This window comes from Cryptomeria japonica, chromosome 3 (genome assembly GCF_030272615.1).
Source record: "Cryptomeria japonica chromosome 3, Sugi_1.0, whole genome shotgun sequence".
Lineage (NCBI taxonomy): Eukaryota > Viridiplantae > Streptophyta > Pinopsida > Cupressales > Cupressaceae > Cryptomeria > Cryptomeria japonica.
This window is the reverse complement of record NC_081407.1, coordinates 888,168,816-888,195,186: the sequence shown is the minus strand read 5'-3', so window position 1 is coordinate 888,195,186 and position 26,371 is coordinate 888,168,816. Positions and strand designations below refer to the sequence as shown.

The 26,371-nt window shown below is 35.6% G+C and overlaps 1 protein-coding gene across 3 annotated transcripts in view; it reads left to right on the top strand.

Moving 5' to 3' along the window:
* Positions 1–19,356, top strand: part of LOC131055811 (uncharacterized) — a 99,036-nt gene extending 79,680 nt beyond the window's left edge. For 2 of the 3 annotated variants that reach the window (XM_057990155.2, XM_057990156.2), the window contains exons 5-6: positions 1,180–1,251; positions 18,889–19,356. In XM_057990155.2, coding sequence (XP_057846138.2) covers positions 1,180–1,251; positions 18,889–19,002 — 186 coding nt within the window. In that variant the 3' untranslated portion in view covers positions 19,003–19,356. The remainder of the gene's footprint in view (positions 1–1,179; positions 1,252–18,888) is intronic. The other variant, XR_009108506.2, reaches the window with a different exon arrangement.
* Positions 19,357–26,371: the final 7,015 nt, after the last annotated feature.

The following is a 26,371-nucleotide window of genomic DNA, read 5'->3' as shown; positions in this document are numbered from 1 at the left end:
GACAATATTTGCCCATGTTGCAACACTCTTCTTGAACCAATGATCTGATGGGGCATACCCCTTGACATGCGTCGACTGGTTCTGCCTCCAGCCTGAACCATGCCAGGGGAAGCTTCCATGTTATCCAGCTCACACCATTTCAAAGATTCTTTGTCATACCCGTCAATGCATATTAAACAAAGGGAACCTTATTATTGTTCCAAGCTGATTTCAAAGTATCTTATGGAGTGAAATAATTTATCGGTAATAGAAGTATCATGTGAGGCCTTGATCGATTATTAAAGAAAGGGATTTGCATCTTCATTCTAAGAAGATTACCAAATATAGAATTATTGGAAATCATCTGTCAATAGAAGCTTTAAGGAAAATGAAAAATCAACTCCATTATCCTCCTCTTCCTTTGCTTTAGTGATAAATGGTCCTCAATAATGGAGGTTTTGTACAGATGTAAAACTGTTGTAGTGAATGATTACTTGACTTTGACTCCTTTTGTTAAGTATAAATGTTGGTCACTTCATGTGCACAAAACATAGGATGCAATGGAATATGAAATTTCATGCTCAAGTCTACACCATCATCCATTACATTCATGTTCACATGTTGTTTTTGAGAGAATTTTTCATCTCTGCTCTGTATCATTTGGATGATTGGATTTAATTTCACATATTCAATGCAATTTTAGCAAACTCAGACTAAATATCAATTTACTAGAAATTTGAACGAAAAAGAGTTATTCAGTTTAACAGTCTTACTGTTAACATCAAATTTCTGGATTTAACTGTGTAATTTTGTAACATAAGTTTGGGGTCAAACTTTATGATCCATCATCAGGATAAGTCTTATTGTTTTTGAAGTAAACTTACCTAACAAAGATGCAGTTCAAGTTCATTTCTCAATGTTGTGAGAGCTATTTTGTTCTCTACTGCCTGGAAGTTCAACCTTGCAGCTATATTTGCTTTAAAATAAATATGTATTAGTTTCATGATGACCATTGTAAGTAAAGGTATTCTAATTTCTAATTGATGTCATGCAAATATCTCCTCATTGCTCATGCCAAACATGTGATTAATTTCTCCTTTTACTTGTTTTTGAAAAATAGTGGTCAGTTATTGTTTCTTCAGGCTAGTATTTACATCATAGGTTTTGGATGAATTGTTTATACTATTGAATGACTTTCAGGTTGCTAGCAGCAATAAAAGACAACATGAACCAGTAGGAATCCTCCAAATGAATTTATCGACTCCGGAAAAGGTGAAAGCTTGATTATTGATGTCACTATCATCCACCTCTATTTCTGAAATTGTGTAGTGATTGTTGAATGCACTCATTCTTAATAATCTCGTATATCTTTGTAGCATGATTCTAGATGTAAAATCATGTATATATAATTTTTTTTTTTTGGACACATGCAAACTGTTGGAATCAAGAAACACTGAGAGGGGGGGGGTGGTGAATCAGTGTTCTGCAATCTTTAACTTTATTAAATTGAGCTTTCAACCATTTAATGCATATGAACAAAGAAAGATGCAAGAACATAAACCAAATAGCCACAACACCATAACACCAAGATTGTTATACGTGGAAACCCAGTTAAGGGAAAAGCCACGATGGGGATGAGACCCACAAGATGAGTATACTCAACTATGAAGTTTTACAATGGAATGCACATGCATTCAGGCACACTGCCTAGAGCTCACTGCTCAAAAACAAAGAGGGCTACAACCTTGGGAAGGCTCACTGCCTTACAAATGAGTTATAAATGATTACAAGATAATTTGAACTATTGAACAACATCTACAAATGCCTGGGTATAGTTCCGGCTAAGCACAATGTGCACTAATTTCACACACTGCCTTATACTGCTCTGTTCCACTGTTCTGCAATATTCTGGAGCACAAAACTCTGAGTTGCGCACGTGCAATTGCGCCCAATCGATCATGAACAACTCTCGCATAACCACAGATATCCAAAATGATCATATGAATCGCTCTTATATATCCGCAACAAGAAATTAGGTTAGTTACATGTCGGCTTCAAGAACACTTCAGAAATAATGAAACGTGTACACACTGTCGGCTGAATCTGATCTCCAATGCATATGCGGACCAAAAGGAATTGTCCACATGCTTCCCACAAGTCGGCTAACCATCCTCGAACACAAAAACAATCACCAAAATGGCTTCACCAATTCCGCACAACGATCAATCATACAAGTCGGCCATACTACACTGTTCAACCCAAAAACTGATAGACTGGATCTTCTAACTTGCACATGAATTATCAACGGAAGCTAAGATCATAGAATGAGGTAATATAGACATTTATCAAGTTTCCCCTAACTCCGCATTACAAAATATTCAACTGAAATGAAATACTGACCAAAATGCTAAACTCTGCGGGATGCTCTATTCTAACTTACCGGACTTAACCAAATAGTCAAAGTGACTTCTGGTATAGGAAAATTATGAACTGCAGATAGAATCTCTGACTGGAGTTGCCATCAATGACAGCATCTGACGCTTGTGCAGTGTTTCTTGCCAATAGCAGACTCAAAGTTAATATTGTATGAAAAGAATTTAGTTTGCATTTTGTCATAAAGTTGATTTTAAATGGAGTTTTCTTTTCACTAAGTAAGAATTACAAACAATCTACCTGCCCTGCATTATGTAAGGCCCTGTGTGTGTGTGTGTGTGGAGTTAGCTGTTTGTATATGCATTGAAATTATGCGTGTTGGAGGAGTTTAAAATGTATTTATGAAGTTGAATAAGAAAGGTCAGATAACATGAAGAATCCTATGTAGTAACAAGTATTGTGAACACGAAAGTCTTAAATCCATTTTCAAAGGCTATGGATGGTGGAATATGAAGCAGATCATATCAGAAATTGTCAGAAATTAATGATTAGCTCAATGGTGTGGTGAAATTTAATACTCGATTGAAATAGACAAACATTTCAGCAGAACAAAAAATCGTTAGAGATGTGCCAAGCTGTGTTTGCAAACATTTCCAAGACTTTCTTGTAATTACCTTTCTGTACTGGCCAAAAGAGTTTTATATTTCTCAGACCCTGTTGAGTTTTAAGAAGCATTTATCTTACTAGACACTGCTGAAAAACTTTCTGTGTTTGAACATATAGTTTATACTTTTGTTCTAAGTTGCAATTTTCATTATGCACCTCAATGTAAAGATGTTTCAAACTTAGGTTAACTGGAAAAGGTCACTTAGGGTAACTAATCATTCACTACCCAGATACTTCAAACTTCAAAGCACATGCTTGCTAGTTCCCCATCTTCAGAAATGTGCTAAGTCAACGCTAGTGACTTTGAATTATGAAATTTGGAATCCCTTTTATAAGATCTGTAAGTATGAGATATTGGATTAAAAGCCACTACTTGTAAGTATGTAATCCCTTTATTAACTGAAATTCAGAGTTCAGATTATCAAAATTTGAGGTAATTGCATTATTGTCACAGTATGTCAGATCTTTATTTTCTGGGCTTGTAATGTCCCCATTTTTGGTCATTCCAAAATGTTAAGAGCTCCAACTTTTTCGAAGAGTTCCAACCTTTTCAAAATGGAGTTAGATATTGGTGTTGTGTTTTGAAGATCAAGTTGAGTCCGTTGATTCTTCCCGAGAGCAGTTTCAACATTTTGAGTCCATTGCAAACTTCTTGGGAATATTTTATTTTTGGAAAGTGTCAAATTTTAATAAGATTGATCTCTAGTGAGCTTCAGAGTATGTTGGCATATTCAAAATTCATGTTTAGGCTATTTTGTATTTTTCGCAACTTTGGCTTGATGTACAAAAAATAAATTAATAACTAAAAAATTAAACATTAAGTTATCAAAAAAGGAAAATTAAAAGACAATTTATTTTGATTATTTAATAAGGTAAATTTCAAGTGATTAAACTGTTGGAAAAGTAAAAAAGTAAAATAAAGTCACTTTATGGAGCAAAACAGATTATTATTTAAAAAGTGATTTTAAACTATAATATCTGGAAAGTCCTACAGAGGATTATAAAAGAGGCTGATTTGATTTATTTTTGGTTGTTCATTTTAATGAAACCTTTTTTTGGAGTTTGAGTTTGTTAAATTATAGTCTTAGTCGTAACAGAAAACTAAATTTGTTTGTATCAGCGCACAGAATACTAATTCTTTTATTTACGATTTAATTAACATTGGAATTTAGTTAGTGTTAACTAACAAATTCGCTTTGCAAACGTTTAAGTTTGGTTAAAGTAATGAACGCCGGTGTAGAGGATCGTGGCTCCACACAGGGGTCACGACCCTATGTGGAACCACGTGGTTCCACATAGAATCGCGACCCCCTATGGGGGCACGATTCCATGAAGACAATAGCATATATATGCCATCCTCCCTATTGAACTGAGCGTTCGACGTGGATAACAAAACCAGAAAGATATCGGTGACATATATATACATTTGCCTTCGTACCTACAGAGGCAAATCGATAAGAGACATAATCAATTTTCATTTCTTTGATCTGACTCTAACATACCAGATATTGAAGCTACAGCAAATCTGATTGCACAGAAACAATAACAGTCTATTTTACATTTACATGGTATCAGAGCCTAACTACTTAAGATCCGAATAGACTAAAAGCGAAGTTTACATTGCAAATCGAAGATTTCTAAAATGGCGAACACAATCAGATTCGAGGACAGACTTGAAGGAGCAACAAATTTTGTGGCTTGGAGAGTCAGAATTATGATAGTATTAAAAGAGAACAAAGTAATCAAATTCATAAAAGAAGACAGGCCCGAACCTACAGACGAACCTGAGAAAACTGTGTGGAATGAAGGAAATGATAAAGCTATAAAAATCGTGATAGATGCAGTAAGGGATCACATAATACCACTTATATTAAAATATGACAATGCTTATGAAATGTTCAAAACCCTTGAAAGGACGTATGAGATAAACAATCCAAGCAAAACCCTAGCTCTAAAAAGACAGTTGAACCACATAAGTATAAATAAAGGTGAAACAATAAACTCATACATCATGAGGATAGGTTCACTCAGAGATCAACTGCAAAAACTTGATTATCATGTCGAGAAGCAAGAACTATCAATGATTACTCTAGATGGATTACCTGAATCTTGGGAATCATTCGTCAAGACATGTCACCGGATTCAGAGAATTACTAGACTCAATGGAAGAGGGATCAAATGAAGAGGTAACAATAGGGGATGACTCTGCACATCCTGTAAAAGGTGTCGGGACATGTACAATCAGAATGAAGTTTGGAATCTCAATCCAACTCACCGGGGTACTATTTGTACCAGGCATCAAAAGGAACTTAGTCTCTATCTCTGCACTTGAGGATGACGGATATAGAATCTCATTCATAGAAGGAAAGGTAATGGCATGGCCAAAAACATTCACCTTCAAAAGAGCACAAGTGATTGGTTACAGACAAGGACACCTATATGAATTGTGTAATGAGCCAAATCAAACCTTACTTCATGAAGTCATAGACCAAGCGGAAATTTGGCATAGAAGACTAGGGCATTTACATTTTCGTGCTCTACCCTCTATGAAGAAATTAGTCGTAGGACTACCTAAACTAAAGCCAATTCATTCAGATGTTTGTAAAGGATGTGCACTAGGGAGAAAACACTAAAAGCTCTTTTCCTTGTAGTTCTAGAAAAACTAAAGAAATACTAGAACTAGTTCACTCTGACTTATGTGGGCCTATGTCTGAACCATCACTAGGAAACACATTATACTATGTAATCTTTGTAGACGATTTTTCTAGGAAAACTTGGATTTATTTCCTTAAAAGTAAAGATTCTGAAGATATTCTTAGGAAATTTAAAGAGTTCAAATCTATTATAGAAAATCACTCTGGTAGGAAAATCAAAACTCTTAGGACTGACAATGGTAGGGAATACACATCAGAAGCATTTAAAGAGTTTTGCAAAGATGCTGGGATTAAGAGGGTGTTCACTGTACCCTACAATCCTCAACAAAACGGGGTTGCTGAAAGAAAAAATAGAACAATAGTAGAAGCGGCAAGGGCTATGTTGTTAGATCAAAACCTAGAAACTTCACTTTGGGGAGAAGCCACTAATACCGCTGTATACATTCAAAACAGATGTCCTCACTCTCATATTGGTGACAAAACTCCTGAAGAAGTCTTTACTGGAATTAAACCTGATATTAGCCATCTCAAAATATTTGGATTTCCTGTTTATATTCATGTACCTAAGGAGAAAAGAACTAAATTAGAACCTACTGGACATAAAGGGATTTTTGTAGGATATAGTGAAACATCTAAAGCCTACCGAATATTCATCCCTGGTCAAAGACAAGTAGAATTAAGCAGAGATGTCATATTTGAGGAAGATATAGCTATTAACAAAACAAGGAGTTCCATCACACCTAAAATCCCAACTAATTCCATTAACTTGGAAGAAAATTCTCTTTCTGAAACTCAGAGGGAGCATCCTGAGGATAACACCTTGGAACTTGAGAACACTACAATAGAGAATCCCAGGAAGAGACCACTATGGGCCACTAAAACAGTACAGGAAGCAGAATCCTTTGCAGCACCTAGAGGAACAATTAGAGAAAGCAAAAGACCTTCAAAGTTTTCTAGCTATGTTACTCTAATGACAGACCTCATAAATGCTGAACCTTCAAGTGTCGGAGAGGCTCTTAAACAGCAAGTATGGAAGGATGCCATGATAGAGGAATATCAATCTATCTTAAAGAATGATGTGTGGAAAATTGTGCCTAGACCTAAAGGAAAATCAGTTGTATCTTCTAAATGGCTCTTTAAAATTAAGCATGCCGCTGATGGTAGTATAGAAAAACATAAGGCAAGATTTGTTGCTCGAGGCTTCTCACAGAAGGAAGGAATTGACTATGAAGAAACATTTGCACCTATTGCACGATACACTTCTGTCAGAACAATCTTGGCTATTGCAGCATCTAAAGGATGGAAAGTTCATCAAATGGATGTAAAAACTGCATTTATAAATGGAACAATTGAGGAAGAAGTATATCTAGAGCAACTCGAGGGATTTGAGGTAAATAATGCTAAAACACATGTATGCAAGTTAGAGAAAGCACTATATGGATTAAAACAAGCTCCCAGAGCATGGTACGAAAGAATTGACAGTTACTTATTAGAGATAGGTTTCTCTAAGAACATTGCTGATCCAAATCTGTATTTCAAAATAATCAAAGGTGAAATGTTGATACTCATATTATATGTAGATGACTTATTAATTACAGGCGAAGATCATCTCATTGCAAAATGCAAACAGGAACTAGCTTTAGAGTTTGAGATGAAGGATTTAGGTCTACTCCATTATTTCCTTGGATTAGAAGTATGGCAAAAACCAGATGGTATTTATCTAAATCAAGGTAAATACACCATTGACATTCTGAAGAGATTTGGAATGATGAATTGTAAGACAATGTCATCTCCTATGGAAACAAACCTACATAAACTAAAAGAAGCTATAGCAGATTCCAAATTTGCAGATCCAACATTATATAGACAGATTATTGGATCATTAATGTACCTAGTCAATACCAGACCTGATATATGTTATGCAGTAAATGCACTCAGCCAACACATGGTTGAACCAAAAGAAATACATTTGGTTGCAGTAAAGCATATATTGAGATATCTACAAGGTACCTTGGACTATGGACTGCATTATGAACACACTGCATTGAACCTACATGGATACTCTGATTCAGACTGGGCTGGAAGCGTGATAGACAGGAAGAGCACTTCAGGTTGTTGTTTTAGCTTAGGATCAGCTGTGGTATCTTGGATCTGCAGAAAACAATCATCCGTAGCTCAAAGCTCCACAGAAGCTGAATATATAGTTGCATCCATGGCAACTAAGGAAGCCGTATGGTTGAGGAAATTGATAGTAGGACTATTTGGTGAAAGTCTGAAGCCTACTATCATTCATTGTGACAATCAGAGCTGCATTAAACTTTCAGTGAATCCAGTTTTCCATGATAGATCCAAGCACATTGAGATCCCATATCACTATGTAAGAGACATGACAGAGAGGAAGGTAATAAGACTGGAATATGTCAATACAGGAGATCAAACAACTGACATTCTCACCAAACCCCTAGCAAGAGTGAAAATTGATCACTTCAGGAGGTATCTTGGTATGGTTAAAATGTAATTGATGTCTAAAATTATGTAAACTTCTTGGTCATATATTTGAGTATATGAAGTATGTAACCTTTCCCCATGTTCATCCCTAAAGGATGACGATTCTTTAGTTAATGAACACTTGTATTTTAACATTGTAAGGTGACGATCTTATAAATGTTTGGAAGATCATATAAACTAAAAATCAGACAATTTGAATATTAGTAATATGATAAGTTATAGTAGACATTATGAACACTTGTATTTTAACATTGTAAGGTGATGATCTTATAAATGTTTGGAAGATCATATAAACTAAAAATCAGACAATTTGAATATCAGTAATATGATAAGTTATAGTAGACATTATGTAAGCAGATTAATGTCAGTGCACAATAACAGGGATATCAAAGTGAGTATATCCTTAGTATCACAGGCTGATACTTAAACTTTGATATCAAAGTGAGTATATCCTTAGTATCACACATTGATACTTCACACCTAGGTGATGTGATTCTCATGAGATTAGTGATGAGCTCAATTAAAATTTTAGGCCTATACTCCTAAGACTAAGAGGGAGTGTTAAATTATAGTCTTAGTCGTAACACAGAAAACTAAATCTGTTTGTATCAGCGCACAGAATACTAATTCTGTTATTTACGATTTAATTAACATTGGAATTTAGTTAGTGTTAACTAACAAATTCACTTTGCAAACGTTTAAGTTTGGTTAAAGTAATGAACGCCGGTGTAGAGGATCGTGGCTCCACATAGGGGTCACGACCCTATGTGGAACCACATGGTTCCACATAGGATCGCGACCCCTTGTGGGGGCACGATTCCATGAAGACAATAGCATATATACGCCATCCTCCCTATTGAACTGAGCGTTCGACGTGGATAACAAAACTAGAAAGATATCGGTGACATATATGTACATTTGCCTTCGTACCTACAGAGGCAAATCGATAAGAGACATAATCGATTTTCATTTCTTCGATCTGACTCTAACATACCAGATATTGAAGCTACAGCAAACTGATTGCACAGAAACAATAACAGTCTATTTTACATTTACAGAGTTGTTGTTCAGCTACAACCTAGAACGAAAACCCTAAGGTGAATACTGGTTCTGTGGACGAAAACTCACTCAGTTAATCCTTGGTGAATTCATCCAAAATTCACAAGTGTGCATTCAGCTTTTTGTAGGATTTGGAGCATAATTTATTTATCTATAAATATTTCAGAGTTTGTCAGGTTTACAAGTACCAATTAATTAAGACTTGCAAGCAAATAATTAGTTGAACGTTGTGGTGTGTGTAAAGGTGAAATACCAGAAATGATTATTGAGTGGGAATAACAAACCAATTTTATGTGTTGTGTGTGCAAAGGAGAGAGAACAAAAAATTTTGTGCAATGGGTGCTTTCGAAAAAAGTGACTTAAAATTAATATTTTTATTTTTGTTGAGCAAACACCCAACCATACCTTTTGAATCCACTTAGGAGGGCCATACCACAACCTTTTTCCTAGGTTACCATACTTTGTCTCAAGGAATTCATACCAATTTCTATGCAACAGCTTTGCATGAAGGGTGCTGTACTTCAAAGGTAATCAAAAGTAATTGTTGATTGTTATTTTGGATTGCAAGTTTCTCAAGCAGGTCAAGCAAGTTAAGGTGCTCAAGTGGGTCAAGCAAGTCAGCCATTTGGAATTTAATTTAATTTATTGTTGTAATTTTTGAGCATATTGTTTTGTATCAGCAACACATGGTGTAAAAATAAAACATCTATTAATTATATTATTGAATAATATTAATGTTTGGAAATTGGAATTCAATGCTATGGTGGTTATTTATGATGTTCAAAACAAATTGAAAAACAAACTCAGACCAGCTGAATGCTAACTGTTTGACAAAATGCTTGTGTATCAAAGCTGGTGAAAATTGCAATATATTGGTATAAAAAGATGGCCAAGTATAGTGTGGTTATTACAGGCCTGCAATAGGAAGAGGTGCAACAAATCATGAAGCTTGGGTTAAAAAAGGGTGAATGGAAATTTTTACTTTGTAGAATTTGGAAATAGTTGATTTGTTCTTGTTTTTTGTTTTGCCATCCTTTGATTTGTATATACCTATGTTCCACATTGTTTTGTGTCCTGAGGATGATAGGGGACACGTTTTGGGGATGGTGTGGGGACGATATATGAATTTTTCAAAATATATTATATAGAGAGAGAGATATGTTGATACCTAATAGAAACAATATCAATATTTAAAATAATCATGATAGTAGTAGTATAGCCAAAGTTCCCAGACTCGGACTCGGCTCGGACTCGACAAGGCTGACTCAACTCGTGACTCGGCTATGACTCGACAACTACTTGATAATGACTCAGCAAAATAAAAAAACCCTTGAAATTTAGAGATTTTTAACGATTTATAACTTGTTTCATGCACCCATTATTGAATAAAGCTTAAAGACACTATAACATCATCAAATAGAAGCTCTAGCTCATCCTCAGCCTCAGCCTCAGAGTAGTCTGTCTGCCTCCTACAAAGGCATCTATGGTAGGTCCTGGATGACTGAGTAGCCATAGTCCCTGCCTGTGACGTGCCACAATGATCAACATCAGTTGTGCCTGTGCCGGATCGTGCTCTATCCTCCTCCTCTGCCATAGCCACAACCTCAACCTCTCTGTCTACCATGTCTGACATGCCGCGGCACGAGTCTTGGAGCTCGGACTCGGCGAGTTTACCATAACTCGCCTGACTCGGGTGAGTCAAGCGAGTTATGAGCAAAACTCGTCGAGTCTGAGTCACGAGTTGTCAAGACTCGCCGAGCTTGGCTCGACTTGCCAACTCGGCAAACTCGCCTAACTTGCGGCGAGTTTGGGAACTCTAAATACAAGGTTTACCAGTCCAGCCGATACAACTCGGTCTTCGGTACTGCTATCTACTCTACATATCAAATGCTCAAAGAAGATAAGAGGTATGATCTGTGCATTGCACTTCTAAATGAATTATTGAGCAATTTGAAGGAAATTAAGCAGTATAAAAAACTTTTAAATATGGTACACTCCTTATTTGCTTGGCACTTTACTTCCTAAATGAGATACCCGGTATCAACGGTAAGGTCCAATGGGCCTATGATAGACCGGTGGCCATGCAGATCAAGGAAGGTCTATGGGGAATTGGTGATGCAACCATGAGGATATCTTCCCTCTGGGGATATTTTAAAACCTTCCATGCAGCAATGAAAAATAGGGAAAGGATTCCGAAGGAGGTAGTTGAGAAATATGAGCAAACAATTTGCTTCATGGTTGATAAAGATCAGTGTCTGTTGGAAGCAGTGGAGCCCTGGATAGTTTGGATCATGCCCATGGGGCATGAAGTTGACTTTGGTACACTTGAGGTATATGTACAACACCTTCTGAGTCAACCGGTGGATCCCAAGGAAGGGAGATTTGGCACATTCAAGGAAAAGGTTCTTAGTTTACCTATGCAATTCACTGCTCCTACCCGGAAGAGAAAAGTCACTAAGATGGCAGAAGTAGCTGCTCAAATGGGTTTCCCAAGGAGGAGGTGAAGAAAGCAAGAGAAAAATGTACTCAAAAGGAGACCCAAGAGGAAACCAAGAAACCCAAGGTTGATTTGGTTCCCTCCAAGGAAAAACCTAAGGCAACTAAGTCTGCTCTTGCTCTGGTGGCACAACCTGCAAAACCAAGCCCATCTGGAAAAGGTGTGTTGAAGTAGAAAGAAAAACCCAAAAGAACCTATGTTGCAGTATCTCCGGTGGCCTCAGAAACTAAGTCTGAGGAAGAGGCAGGAAGAGCTAAGAAAAAGGGAGAATTTGTCAGACTGGTGAGAAAGTCTCAATCCGGTGGAGCACAACAAAGCAAAAAGACCAAGTCAAATCCTGCTCCTACCGGAAGATCCTAAAGGGGTAAACAGGTCAAAAGGCAACTTGACAAAGACCTTGAATCTGGCAATATACAAGGTAAGTACACAATCATTCCTCCACTATCAGCAAATCAATTGATAGATGAAATATTAGTGGATGGAAATTTGAAGAATCTTGAAGCAAATTTTGAAAATTTTGATGATCGTGACCAAAGGAAAGTTGAGGAAGCAGTAGTATTATACCTACATAATTTTAGTAAGACATTAATTGAGTTACAAAAGTCTATTCCAAAGGACTTGTACATTTTAATAGATGCTAGAAGAATGAATGCAAGCAAACTTGACAGAGAAATGAAGGAGAGAGAGCTAGTAAATAGATTTACTTGTATTACTCAATAGATTAATTGAAGAAGCAAACAAAAAGAAATTCAGAAGTAAGAACAAAATCAATAGATTAATGATTGGGAACGTTGAGGAGGTAAGGAAAGAGACAGAGGAAATATGGAAAAAGATTATTCAGAATAACCCTCTGTACAAAGATGCATTTAGACCATCTCAACCGGAAGATAAGCAAGGTGATTCCGGAAGTCAGAAGGTTGAGACTCAGTCTGAAGATCAACTGGAAGACCAAGGAAATACCTCAATTGATGTTGAGACTAGTGACAATCCTCTGGTGACAAATAGCTCTGCAGCTCCTATGATTCAACAAACTGATATTGGGGACAAGGGAGAGAAGAAGGATGCTATGTCAGGAGAAGCTGAGGTAACTAAGGTGGACAAAGGTAAAGGCATAGCTGATCCAGCAATTGCCACTCCTCCGGTTACAAGGATCCCACCTCAGATTCCGATCAATGTTGATGGCTCAGTTGATGTTAGGAAAATGTCTCATTCAGAGAAGCTTATGCTTGTTGCTGCAGTGCAAGCTCAAGCCAATCAAGATCTGGTAAAATTAGAAAATGAAGACAAAAAGCTAATTTGATGTCCATAGATGTTTTGCAGAAGGTGGCTTCCAATGTACAGTTAGATTCAAATAACAGCCCCTCCGGTAAATTATTACAGTTGATTAACAATGTAAATAACAATTTTTATTCCTTGGAAAAGACGACTACTCAAAAAGTTCTGGATAGGTTTAAGGAAGTTCGAAAACAGACATTCCTGAAAATGATTGAAGATAACGCTGAATAAGAGATTGCAGACTATTTCTGACACATTGTCAGAAGCCGGTAAACTGTATAAATCTTGTCTAATTTTGCCCAAATTCACTATTGATATTGATAAACAAATAAGTGGCTGCCAGGGCAAGCTTGCTAGCATTTCTCAATCTTTTGACCCTAATGTAACATTAACCAGAAGTATTGAAGGACATATTATAGCCTTAAATTATCAGATCTCAAGCCTTCAAGCTGATAAGGAGAAAGTTTTGAGGAAAGTGGGTGAACTCCGGAACCTGATTATCGTCCGGTTAGATACCATGCTAAGTAATAAGGCAGATTGTATGAAGGAAATGACTTGGCCTTGTAGTGTCATAAAATTGCGACCCTAGCAATTTACGACTGCATTAGGATCCTCACGCATGCGAACTCGAATCCTATAGCTTGATCGGAGACCAGAGAGTGCTTAGCTTGCGAAAACAGCTTCTTCCTTGGCCTCCGCATCACTCTGTCCCCACTCTGCCCTGGAGAAAGGGGTAGGACAGGGGCGTGGCGCCCTTGTCCTTGCCCTATTTTGGGGTAGGACCTTTCTAGAGCATGCATTGTGGGTTGTGCAATGAGCGGGAAATCTCCCCGATGTCAGCCCATGACAAAATTCAAATCCACCAACATGTATTTAAGGGGCATTCGTCCTCTCATTTGCATAAGGTGGAAATTGCATGAGTTCAATAGGTGGAATTTCGATAAGGTCATAAGCGATCAAGAGCCTTCAAGCATTTAAGCATTCTTTTCCAGCATTGAGCATTCTCAAGTCTCCCTTCAAGGCTAGGTGTTGCATTCAGGTCAAGGATTCAACCATTGAAGAGGAGATTGATTTCAACATACAATTCCATACAAGCATTTCTATCAACATTGCTACTACAACCTCCCTTGAGGCGATTTACAATTCAGTCTTTCATTTACATCTACTTGCAAGTACTTTCTTTCATTACTTGGTTAATTCCAAAACTGGGGTTTGACCTAAAGGCAAACCCTCAATCCCAACACATTTCCCTCTCTTTTTTGTGTAGGTTGCAAGTGCACAACTGTACTTTCAGATTCGGGCTTTATTTGCAGAGGTGGAAAAACCCTTTTTCGTTTTGCGGATTTTTTGGAGGACCGTGTACATTCCCACCACGGTCCGGACAACTTTTCGTCAAATTTGTAGGGCGACTTCGTCTCGACATTTTACTGCCAAATCTAGGTGCACAGCTTCATCCCATATTTAGATCTCAAGTTATAATCGATTCTTTGCCACTTTTGTACTACGTAATCTAATCAATTCTTTTCCAAATCAAACAAAGGAAGAAGGGGTCATCCTAACATTCTTAATTCATTCAGAATTCAATCTATCATCTTTGTGTGGAGATTGAATCTAGTTAATTATCCCTTATCTTCCTAATGTAATGGTGAAAAGTGTTTGAAGGATAATCAATAAGTGAAACTCTCATCTCTCTTTGAGGGAAAGGGTTAGTTTTCCTCTTGATCTATCACTCATCATTTTCCCACCATTACAGGCCTGTACCATCAGATTTGAGAGAATTAGAAATTCATGCTACTGTATTTAATGCATTTATCACAATTTTGGATAACCTGAAGAGTGGGTGGGATACTCATCTGAGATTTTTTAAGACTACTTATGCTGACCTCTTCAAGTATTTGTAAAATATATGTCATCTGTATATCAATTTTGGGCAGCACCCTATCTTTGGCATTGTTGTCAAAGGGGGAGAGATGAGGTGAAAAATGTACAATCTAATTGTGTATAGAGTGTATAGTTTGGTGATGCAGATTCTTGATCTAAGGGGGAGCTTCAAAATTCTTTTATTCCTTATAATTCTTTTATTCTTTCATCCGGTGTACAGGTTTCACAGGTTTCAACACTTAGCCATTTTTCACAGGTGTTGCCATCAATGCCAAAGGGGGAGATTGTTGGCAATTGACACTCATTCGGCAATTTCAAATGATTTCCGGTACTTGCATATTTGTTTAGGGTTGTCATTGATGACAACTCTTCTTGATGATTTGATCTGGCAGTTGTGGTTCAGCTTATCCAGAAGTTGGAGTTAACCGGTAAAATAGGGTATTTCAGTAGTGTTTTGATCCGGAATGATTTCCGATAATTGCGGTGTTTTTGGTGATTGTTTTTGTGATCTCCGTGATTGGGAAGACCCTTAGAAAGTGTGTGATTATAACTTTTTGGTCCGGTGTTATGTTTTGTTCAAGATTGAAGTCGACATGGAGCTACATGTTACACTTCTTGAAGCCGACTTGAAGGAGATTGCTTTTGTGGTAAGACTGGATATATAAGATCGATTTGGCGATTGATTTTCGGTGTGTTAGAGTTATGGTGATCCGTTTTGGTGCGATTGAGCGCAATTTCACGTGCGCACTTTGCTTTTAGACCAACCGGTAGCTGATTGAGATAGAAACAAAGTATTCAGCAGAGCGAAGACAGTCAGAGATTCAGTGCTTAACCGAAACTCATTCTTGCATAGTTAGATGCTAATTGAGAGTTCATTTCATTGTATTTCCTCATTATAATCAAATTTTAAGTCAGTGAGACTTTCCTGAAGGTTGTAGCCTTTTGGGCAATTGTAATTGAGCAGTGAGCTCTAGGCAGTGAGCCTAGATGCAGTGCATTCCCCATCTATGTAATATTTATGTACTCTTGGCCACAGTATATGAATATTGTGGGTTCCAGCCCCATCGTGGTTTTTCCCTTTCCGGGTTTCCACGTAAAAATTCGGGTGTTGTGGATTTGTGTATTCTTTGTTGCATGTTTATGTTCTTTTCTGTTATGCATTGCTAACCAGTGGATAAAGAATAAGTTTGTGGATTTAACTTCTGGTAGATCACTGATTCCCTCCCTCTCAGTGATCCCTGATTCTAGCATGTTAGCATTTAACTAGTTTTTAATTTTAATTTTAACATTGAACATTGAATATGAATAGCGAAAAACAAAATATTGACATCGGAACAAGAGTTTTCAAAATTTCTTAATGATGATTTATAATTATAATTAGCAATGTTCAAAGTCAAACTTAAAAAACAAAATAGTTAATACTAAACAGTAATACTAATGACTCATGAGTCAATGGCTAATGGCCTGATGCCCCTAATCATCCCCAAGCTCCTCAGCGAACTCCTCATCACTAGAGTTGTTGGACTTCATATGCTCAAGCTTGTCTACACCAATACCAACCAGCCTTGTCTATGTAGCATCATCACCAACCTGTGTTGGCTCTTTTGACTCTACATTGCATGTGGCTCTTGGACTCTCCTTGTATGTGTGTGTGGGGTCAATGAGATGCAAGACACCATGTACAACCACAAGCTTCTATACCCTCCTAAAAGTAAGCCTTTTCCTTTTAATGGAGTGGATGAAGCTATAAGTAGACCAATTCCTCTTAGCAGAAAAAGAACTAGAAATCTAGGACCACAAACAAATGGCTAGAGTAGTAGTCAAAGGTTTAGTCCCATGCATAGTCCACCACAACTTGGGGTTCTCATGTGCCATAGTCTCTGGATCTATCTTGACCACCTTTGAATATCCTCAAAGAGTGGCAAATTTTGCCCACTTAGTATGAATCGTCTTGGCCTCTATAGAATCATACATTTTCTCAATAGACTTCATGAACTCTTCCTTCACCTCAACATCATGTCTAGGCGTGATTCTGTCAGGCCTTTGCATGTACCACTTTGGGTTCAATGCATAGGTAACCATGTGTGAGGGAGTGTTGAGCTTCTCCCATGTGTGATGAATAATCGGTTGAATATGCTAGCTGTAGAATTGCAATGTGGGGTCCTTCTCTTGTACAACAACCTTATTTAATCAAGCATAGAATCACTACACTTGTACACCTCTCAAAGGGAAGGTGCATTAGAATCCCCACATCTAATAAAGGATATATTGAAGGATTCATATATATGTGAAGTTTTCTTTTTGAAGATAGGAAGGGATTTAGTGTAAACTCAATGTGGATTGTTGCTTAGATAGTTCAGGTGTTTCTACATCTTGGGAATTACACCCTTGTGAAGGTCATGAAAGAATTGACGGAACACCGTGGATATAGCTCAACATAGATTGTCCAATAATTTGGGAGATCTGTGATTTGGGAGTTTAGGGAGTTGGTAATTCAAAAACTTGGTAATTCAGCTTGAGAGCTACACGCTTACAAGGGTATAGAAGGCAGTTTGATGGAGTCCTACCTAGTCCAAGAAGTCTATTTTGAAAGAAAAAGTTCTACAAAATTGCTTGTGTTTTTTTTTCAATGGGCATGTTTTGTTGTGTGTAATGTAAACCTTAAGAAGGATTGCGAAAATTAATGTTTATATTTTAATAAAGCCACTTTAGTGACCCAAGCTAGTACTAATTGAGAATTAATTTCGCATAAAGTAGTTGAGGAAATGCAATACTTTATAAGCAATTGCACAATATTTTGTAATCTCAAACTAATAATGATATTTAATATATTTTTACTATGTAATTCTAGTTCATTTTTCTAACACTATTTTTGCCCACCTACCAACAAATAGATCACATGGTGTCCTTTCTAAGAAATTGAACTATGAAGATTTGTGAGCTCATTTATCTCGCTAAAGAGGATGTCAACTAAATAGGAAACTTTTGAGAGGCTTGTGAGCAAATATTTTCCTTTGTATTCTATTTAATTGACGATCTGATGCTAACATGAACTTACTCATTATCTTGACTCCTCCATGGTGGGGTTGGATCTTGACATTTCTTGTGCACGGCAAAATTATAGTTAAAAAGCTTGCAGTAGCCAAATACTTTGGCAGCCCCAAAAATCTAAAAAGCTCAGCTAAAAAGAAACATAAATTCATAAAACAAATTAAAATATTGTACTGAACGCATATAAAATGAATTTAGAGAGCACATAACTCTTTTGATTATATTAGCATCATTTGAAATTGAGATTTATAGCAAATCAAAACTATAAGTGGAATTCAATTACTTGGGAAGCTTAGAATATAAGGAAAAAAATTCTAGTTTTATTATCAAGCCAAATAAATAGAAAAAAAAGGTGCAATACAAATTTTCTATTTTCTTTTTCTCTCACTTGACAAGCAATTCACAGCTGAGATTCTGATCACTGAGGATGTTAATGACAAAAAAATCAGGGTTTTTTTTAACAACGGTTTCCAAAAAAATTCTTAGATGGGTTTGTAGGAAAAACTCGCTGAGTCCAAGCGAGTTTAGGAAAAAAAACTCCCGAGTTACTCACCAGAAACTCGGGAGTTTTTCTGGCAATTGTCTCACAAGTCGCAGATGAGTTACTTATCAAATCCTTGAGTTTTTCCAGCAGATTTGTCTGACAAGTTGCAGTGAGTTACTTGTTTGTTAAAAAAATCCACGTGTCCTCACACATCTGCTGAGTACTCATCTGGCTTTAGAACTATGGGAAAAGCACATTGAGCTTTGACGGCCAACTTGTATGTTGGAGCAGTATGGTTTTTGAAATATTGTAGTGCTAATCCTGTTCTTCAAAAGAATAATTTGATTGTATGTTTAGCCAGTGTTCCACATTAGGGTCTTGAAAATGATTGTTCATAAGCGTAAAGCATCATCTTATTTTCTTTGACGTTGCCTTACAAATTACTTGTTTTGGTATTGCAGGGTCACCAATCCTCTGGGGAAAAGTCAATTGCTTTAGAGTTCTCATATACAGAATTATTTGAATTTTATGAGAAACTAGAGCAAATTCAAGAGCAATTGGATTCTTTATCATGACAAACATATGCATTCACAAAGCTGGGCAGATTAAGTAGTTGATACTTAATCATGACAAACATATGTATTCACAAAGGTCAGTAAGATTAAGTTGTTGGATTCTTAATTATAATAAACATATGCATTCACAGAGGTTGGAGATCTGACTTTTCCATTCATTTTAACAGTAAAATAAATTTTGTTTGCAGAAAATAAGATTGTACTGATGTAATATTTCTTTGTAGAGACCTTTAGTCTCGAGTCTCCTCAGTGCTCCTTATTTTTATGGGCTATTCAAAATCAAGTTATTGGATTCTTCATTGTGATAAATATATATTATATGCCTTAACAAAGGTTGGGAGGTTTGACTTATCCATTCCATGAGTATACTGGAGTTTCGAGAATAAAAATTGTTTGGTTTTCAGAACATAAGATTGTGCTGTTGTAATGTTTTTTGCCGATGCCTTTAGTCACCTGCATAAGGTCTCAAAGAGTCTCCTTAGTGCTCTGTATTTTTACGGGTTATTCAAATCAACAGTTTTATACGGTTTGAATATATCCTCCTAATGTGTATTTATGATGGGTTTAAATCACCATTTTTTTCATCTTACTCCATCTTAAATCACCATTCTTTTCATCTTACTACACTGCGGTTTGTTGAGCTTATTCATTATTTATGCACGTGACATACTTGCTCTACATCTTTTGTGAATTTCAATTTTTTTGGGCGTGGATGATGTTTTTCAATGCTATAAGCAATGATATATATTTTTTTTAATTCATCATAGTTAAGGAGAATTTCTCTAGAACATAGACAGTTTGTGCCTTAATTATGCCGATCACACAATCTGTTTAACGACTTTTTCAAAACATAGATACAACATTTCCTACCGTTATGGGCATATATATCAAGTTTAGCATCAAGCTTGCTTATGCAAAGTTGATGGTAGATGAAAAAGATTCATCTTTCGTCCCCTTTTAAAGATGATATTTTAGCAACTGCATCTGCCTTCTAGATATTTTTGGCATCTGTGGAATATATTGTTCAGAAGGGCATAGTTGGAATCATAGTTTGCAAGTCTGCAAGTACTCTCCAAGTTGCGGAGTACTCTCTATTTTTTTTTCCTCCGTGAATTTTTACAAGTTTAACTTGCGAGTTTTTATAAATGCAAGAAAAACATGGGTAAAAATATCTATAAGGGTAAAATGCTTGTTAAAACATGTTTTACACATTTTTTTGCTATAAAATTATGCATTTTCTCTTTTGAAATGTCAATTTTTAATTTAATACATTTTCTAATTAAATTTTGCAAAACAATATGGTTTTTTAAGAAATTTTAAGTTTTTGTACTTTCTAAGTTGATGTGATTCTTCTAATTTCTGGATTCAAAAACTTTTTACACAATTGAATCCAGAAATTAGAATCACATCAAATTATGGATTGTGGAAATCTGATATCATTAACTTTCTAAGTTGCCGAGTTTTTGCCTAATTCTTGTCAAGTAGTTGCCAAGTAGAAAATTTTGGGCTTGCTGAATGCTCTCCAAGCCCCAGTCTTCAAACTATGCTTGGAACATTATTGATTTTGGAAGTTAGGCTTAAAGGATTTTACTTTTTATTGCTTGAATAATAGGAAGATATATGTAATAATGACTGTCTTATCTTCCTACCATCAAGGGGCAGAAATATATAAAGTTTGGCATCCTCTTAAAAGTTCATCAAGCTTGCCTATGCAAATTTAAGGATAGATGAAGAGTGACTTTCTTTTGTTGCGCATCAGCAATTAGCAAGGGACAATTAAAGTTTTTATAACTACTTTTTGTTACAAAACCATATAAGTCAATTATTTTTTTCATTTCCACTAATTTCTGAAGGTACAATTGTACAATTTTAATAATTAAAGTACATTTATAATTACAAAATCATTGTCAACTAGTAGCTAAACATAGTTTTCATGGAAGTATTATGTCTTCTATTTCTTTGTTTAATCCTAGATGTGCCTATTTGCCAAGAGCAGGGGTACCAAAGTGATCCCAACCGTTGTCAAAATCCCAATCTACTCCATCAATCAACAATATCCATAATGATAGTGTAAATATCTTATAGTGTATATGGAATCCTTATTGATATGCATCAATCATATTAGCTCTACATCCATACCATGAGTTCTAAAATCTAGTTCCATTTTGGTTCATTTCAATATCATAATGTTACTTCTTTCCAAAAATGTTTCATTCGAAGTCAAATATATCATTATAATCTTGTAGCCAAGCTTCTCATAACCTAAGTTTCTAGTTTTTAGGTTTAAAAAGGATTCCCTTTTAGAAGTAGGAAGACTCGATTAGGTAAATGTTTGATTTCTCAATCATTAAGGTTATTGAGTCTCAAATAATAAATGCTTTATCTCAATGATCAAAGTATTAGTCGCTTAGCCCATTTGAATTTCCTAGCTAATACAATATGTTCTATCAATAATCTAAAAAATTAACTTGTCAAAATGTTGACACTACATCCCAATGATAATATGATATGGTTCCTTGTTGGAATGCTAGCATTGCACAATTATGCTTCACAAAATGCTAAATATTTAGATCCAAAATATTTTCTTGATCATAAGGCCCCTTGACATGTAACTTAGAATGTCTTAGCCTTTGTGAATGATAAAAAGATTGTTCATAATGTATTTTCGAATGTAGGTCACCAACCAATGGTAAATGAAAAGATCAAGATTGGATTATGAATGACAATGGCTGACACACATTTGAATTTGGGTCCCTTGAGAGGGACTAGGGAATTGGGCACCAAAAGTGGACTAGCAAAAGGGGTGGTAGAGCATCAGGATCCAGAACATAAGATCTAGTCGCAAAATTAGCATATGACAACAACTAAGTTGTGGGTTTAACAATTAAATTATAGAGTAGGATGGGCAAAATGGCTTAAAATGGTCTAATAGAAAGTACACTAAAGTAGGGGCCCAAATAGAGTGTAAAATTGTAGAGGGATGCAATTTACAACATTAGCATTTCTAACTTGCAATTTGAAAATCAACATAATAATTTTGAACCATTATGTAATCTTGAGAATTTTTTAGATTCAAAAGTGCATCTTTCATGTGACTCATTATGACATGACAAAATAGTAAGGGGACTTCCACTCATGTAACCAAGAAAACCCCTTTATTTTTTGTTTTCTCCATAGGTTTTGCAATCACAAAGCAAGAAAGCTCTCACCTCTAAGCTACCAAAACTCTAAAAAGTTCTTAGTGATTAACAAGAACTCAAGCTCAATCTCTATATACATTCACATTTGTAATAGCTTACATCTCCACTTGCAAATCCAATATCTATTTCAAAAGGGAGGGCCAAGACTGCTAGTAACACTCTATATTTAGTACTTTGCACAACAATATTTTCCTAATGTATTGTAAATTATTTCATTAATTAATATTTATTGTAAATTATTTCCTATTTGCTCACAAGCCTCTCAAAAGTTTCCTATTTAGTTGATTTTTTTTTCATTAACATCCTCAGTGATCAGAATCTCAGCTGTGAATTGCTTGTCAAGTGAGTGAAAAAGAAAATAGAAAATTTGTATTGCACCTTTTTTTTCTATTTATTTGGCTTGATAATAAAACTAGAATTTTTTTCCAAATATTCTAAGCTTCCCAAGTAATTGAATTCCACTTATCGTTTTGATTTGCTATAAGTCTCAATTTCAAATGATGCTAATATAATCAAAAGAGTTATGTGCTCTCTAAATTCATTATATATGCGTTCAGAACAATATTTTAATTTATTTTATGAATTTATGTTTCTTTTTAGCTGAGCTTTTTAGATTTTTGGGCTGCCAAAGTTTTTGGCTACTGCAAGCTTTTGAAATATAATTTTGCCGTGCACAAGAAATGTCAAGATCCAACCCCACCATGGAAAGATAATGAGTAAGTTGATGTTAGCATCAGATCGTCAATTAAATAGAATACAAAGGAAAATATTTGCTCACAAGCCTCTCATAAGTTTCCTATTTAAAAGATAATGAGTAAGTTGATGTTAGCATCAGATCGTCAATTAAATAGAATACAAAGGAAAATATTTGCTCACAAGCCTCTCAAAAGTTTCCTATTTAGTTGCTTGTTCAAAAGTTTCCTATTTATAGTTCCATGAATGAGAAATGGTGGCCAAGTTATTATTTCAAGCGAAATATCCTTTTATTACATAGATACAAATAAATACATCGCAACTATAATATACGATGAATGTAAATACTGACCAGGATTGCGGACTGTTCCTCTTACAGTATAACCTTTGCTCAAGAGCATCTTGACAAGCCAAGAGGCAATGAATCCTCCAGCTCCTGTTACACACACTTTCCATCTCTAACTTCTTCTGAATTCCAATTTCATACCGATACTCTTGTGTTGTGTTGTGCATAATTAATAGAGAGAATGGGACCATGTTTCCAGCTTTTCGCATAAACCGTGGCATATAATATACCGTTGTTTTTCACGGATTCAACAATGATAACGACAGTCCACAAATCACTTGACGAGTGATACCGTTGTTATAGCACTGCGAAAAGCTGGAAACATGGTCCCATTCTCTCTATTAATTATGCACAACACAACACAACACAAGAGTATCGGTATGAAATTGGAATTCAGAAGAAGTTAGAGATGGAAAGTGTGTGTAACAGGAGCTGGAGGATTCATTGCCTCTTGGCTTGTCAAGATGCTCTTGAGCAAAGGTTATACTGTAAGAGGAACAGTCCGCAATCCTGGTCAGTATTTACATTCATCGTATATTATAGTTGCGATGTATTTATTTGTATCTATGTAATAAAAGGATATTTCGCTTGAAATAATAACTTGGCCACCATTTCTCATTCATGGAACTATAAAATATTCAATAAACTACTTGATTGGACCCTATGAACTATGCACAATTTTATTAAAAACTATATTTATAGTAAGAAAGAAGAAGGGCCTTAAAGCTGATAATTTCATCAAATAATCAACTAATTTTATATTCATAAACTCGAGAAGTTCTTATTTAAATTTATTTGGAAACCTTGAAGCTATGCATTTTCTAGGGTTTATATATTACTCAAACAATCTATCAATAAGAGAATTTCTACTTTTACGTCCATAATCCTACAACCATCAATTCCTATTTAAATATCATCCCCTATATCAAAGGACACATAAAAGAGTAAATAATATAATGTTATTGGAAAATATATGCATAATATATTTAAGTATATGCTAGACAAAGGAGGTAATTAGAATTTCTAAGTGAGTATGGTTTTAAAATAGAGTATATCAAAGGAAAGGAAAATAGGGTAGTAGATGCATTAAGCAAACAAAGACACTTGATGAATATTGCAATCTTTAGAATTACTTTTAAAGATCAAGTGGTAAAGGAACAAAAATAGGATCCATACTATGAATAAGTCAAGCTAACCTTAGAACTTGATCCAAATGACCCAATGGTGGAAGGGAGATATATTGCTTCAATATAATAAAAGGATATGTTCCCAACTCAAATAAATTAAGGGAGTTGGTTTTGAGTGAAGCTCGCAATACAAACTTTATTTAGACCTCAAAAAGTTTTATTTTTGGCAAGGGATGAAGAATGACATAATACATTATGTGGCCAAATGTTTAGAATTTCAAAGGGTCAAAGTAGAACATAGGCATCCAGCAGGATTACTATTCTCCCATGAAATACCCCAATTTAAGTGGCAAATCATTGGCATGGACTTTGTGCAAGGGCTACCCATGGCACCTTATAGACATAATGCAATAATGGTGGAGATTGATAAGCTCACCAAGGTAGCTCATATCATACCTATAAATTTGATAGATGATGTTCCTACATTGGCTAAACATTTTGTAAAAGAAATTCTCAAATTACATGGTTTTCATAAAAAAGATCATATTAGATAGAGATGCTAGATTCACTTTAAGGTTTTGGCAACACTTAAATCAGCTTCGGGAACACAATTAAAATTTAGTGCATCTTACCATCCTCAAATAGGTGAACAAATAGAGAGAACAAATTAGATTTAGGAAGATCTCCTTCACACATGTATTGTATGGACCAACAAACAAAATAGGAAGAATATCTACCACTAGCAAAATTTTCTTATAGCAACTCTTTATAAACCTCCTTGGGAATGACCCCATTTGAAACACTATATGGTAGAATAGGTTGAACACCATTTTAGTTGGGTCAACCTTGAGGATAGAATCATAATTGGCCCCAATATGTTGAAGGAAATATAAAATTAGGTAAAATAAAGCATCAAATAGGAAAAAGAGCTATGAAGATAAGTCTCTCTTATTCAATCCATCTCTCCCTAAATTTGTCCTACTCTCTTTATTTCTTTCTATCCATATCTATCTCTACCTTCATCTCCATAACTCTACCTCTCTCCCTACCCATCTTTCTTTCCATATCTCCCTCTATCAACATCTCTTCTATATACATGATTAATCTCTCTCTCTCTCTCCATATTTCTCTCTCACCCTCTCCATGTATCTCTCCCCTTTTCTACCTCTATCTCTATTTACCCTTCCCTAGCTCTCTCCCTCCATCCTTCTCTATATACCCCTCTATATCTCTTTATCTTTATCTTTCTCTCTCCCTCTCTATGTATCTCTTTCTATCTTTATTTTGAGCTCTTTATCACTCTATCACACTATCTACATCACTCTATCTATCCATCTATCTATCTATCTTCATCTTCTTTTATATATCTATATCTCTTCCTCTTTGTATCTTCCTCTATGCACCTTTCTATATCCCTACCTCCCTATCTCTCTATATAATTATCTCTACCTTTACCTCTCTCTCTATCTCTATATCTATGAATCTTTGTCTCCCTTTATCTTCATTTATATCTCTATCTTCATCTATCTTTTTCTATATCTAGATATGTCTCCCTTTTTCTATCCATCCTTCTCTTTTCGTCTTTCTCCCTATCTCTTCCTAGACCTTAATATCTATATCTATATTTGTGTCTCAACCTCTTTTCTAGGTATGTCTATCTCACTATGTTTCTCCTTCTATCTCTCCTTCTCTCTATCTTTATCTCCTTATATCTCCATCTCTCTTTAACCTTATATCTCCATCTCTCTTTAACCTTATATCTCTCCTCGTCATTATCTTTATCTTTCTACATCTCTATCTCTCCCTCTCTATATATTTATCTCTTCTACCTATCTTTATCACTCTCCCCTATCATTATTATCTCCATCTCCCTCTCTATCTCTATTTTTATTTATATATCTATCTCTATTGGTATTGGAGCTTGAATAGGGGGAGAGAATGAGAGATAGGGTTATAAAGAGGGAAAAATATCTAGAGATAAATAAAGTGGAAAAGATAGAGAG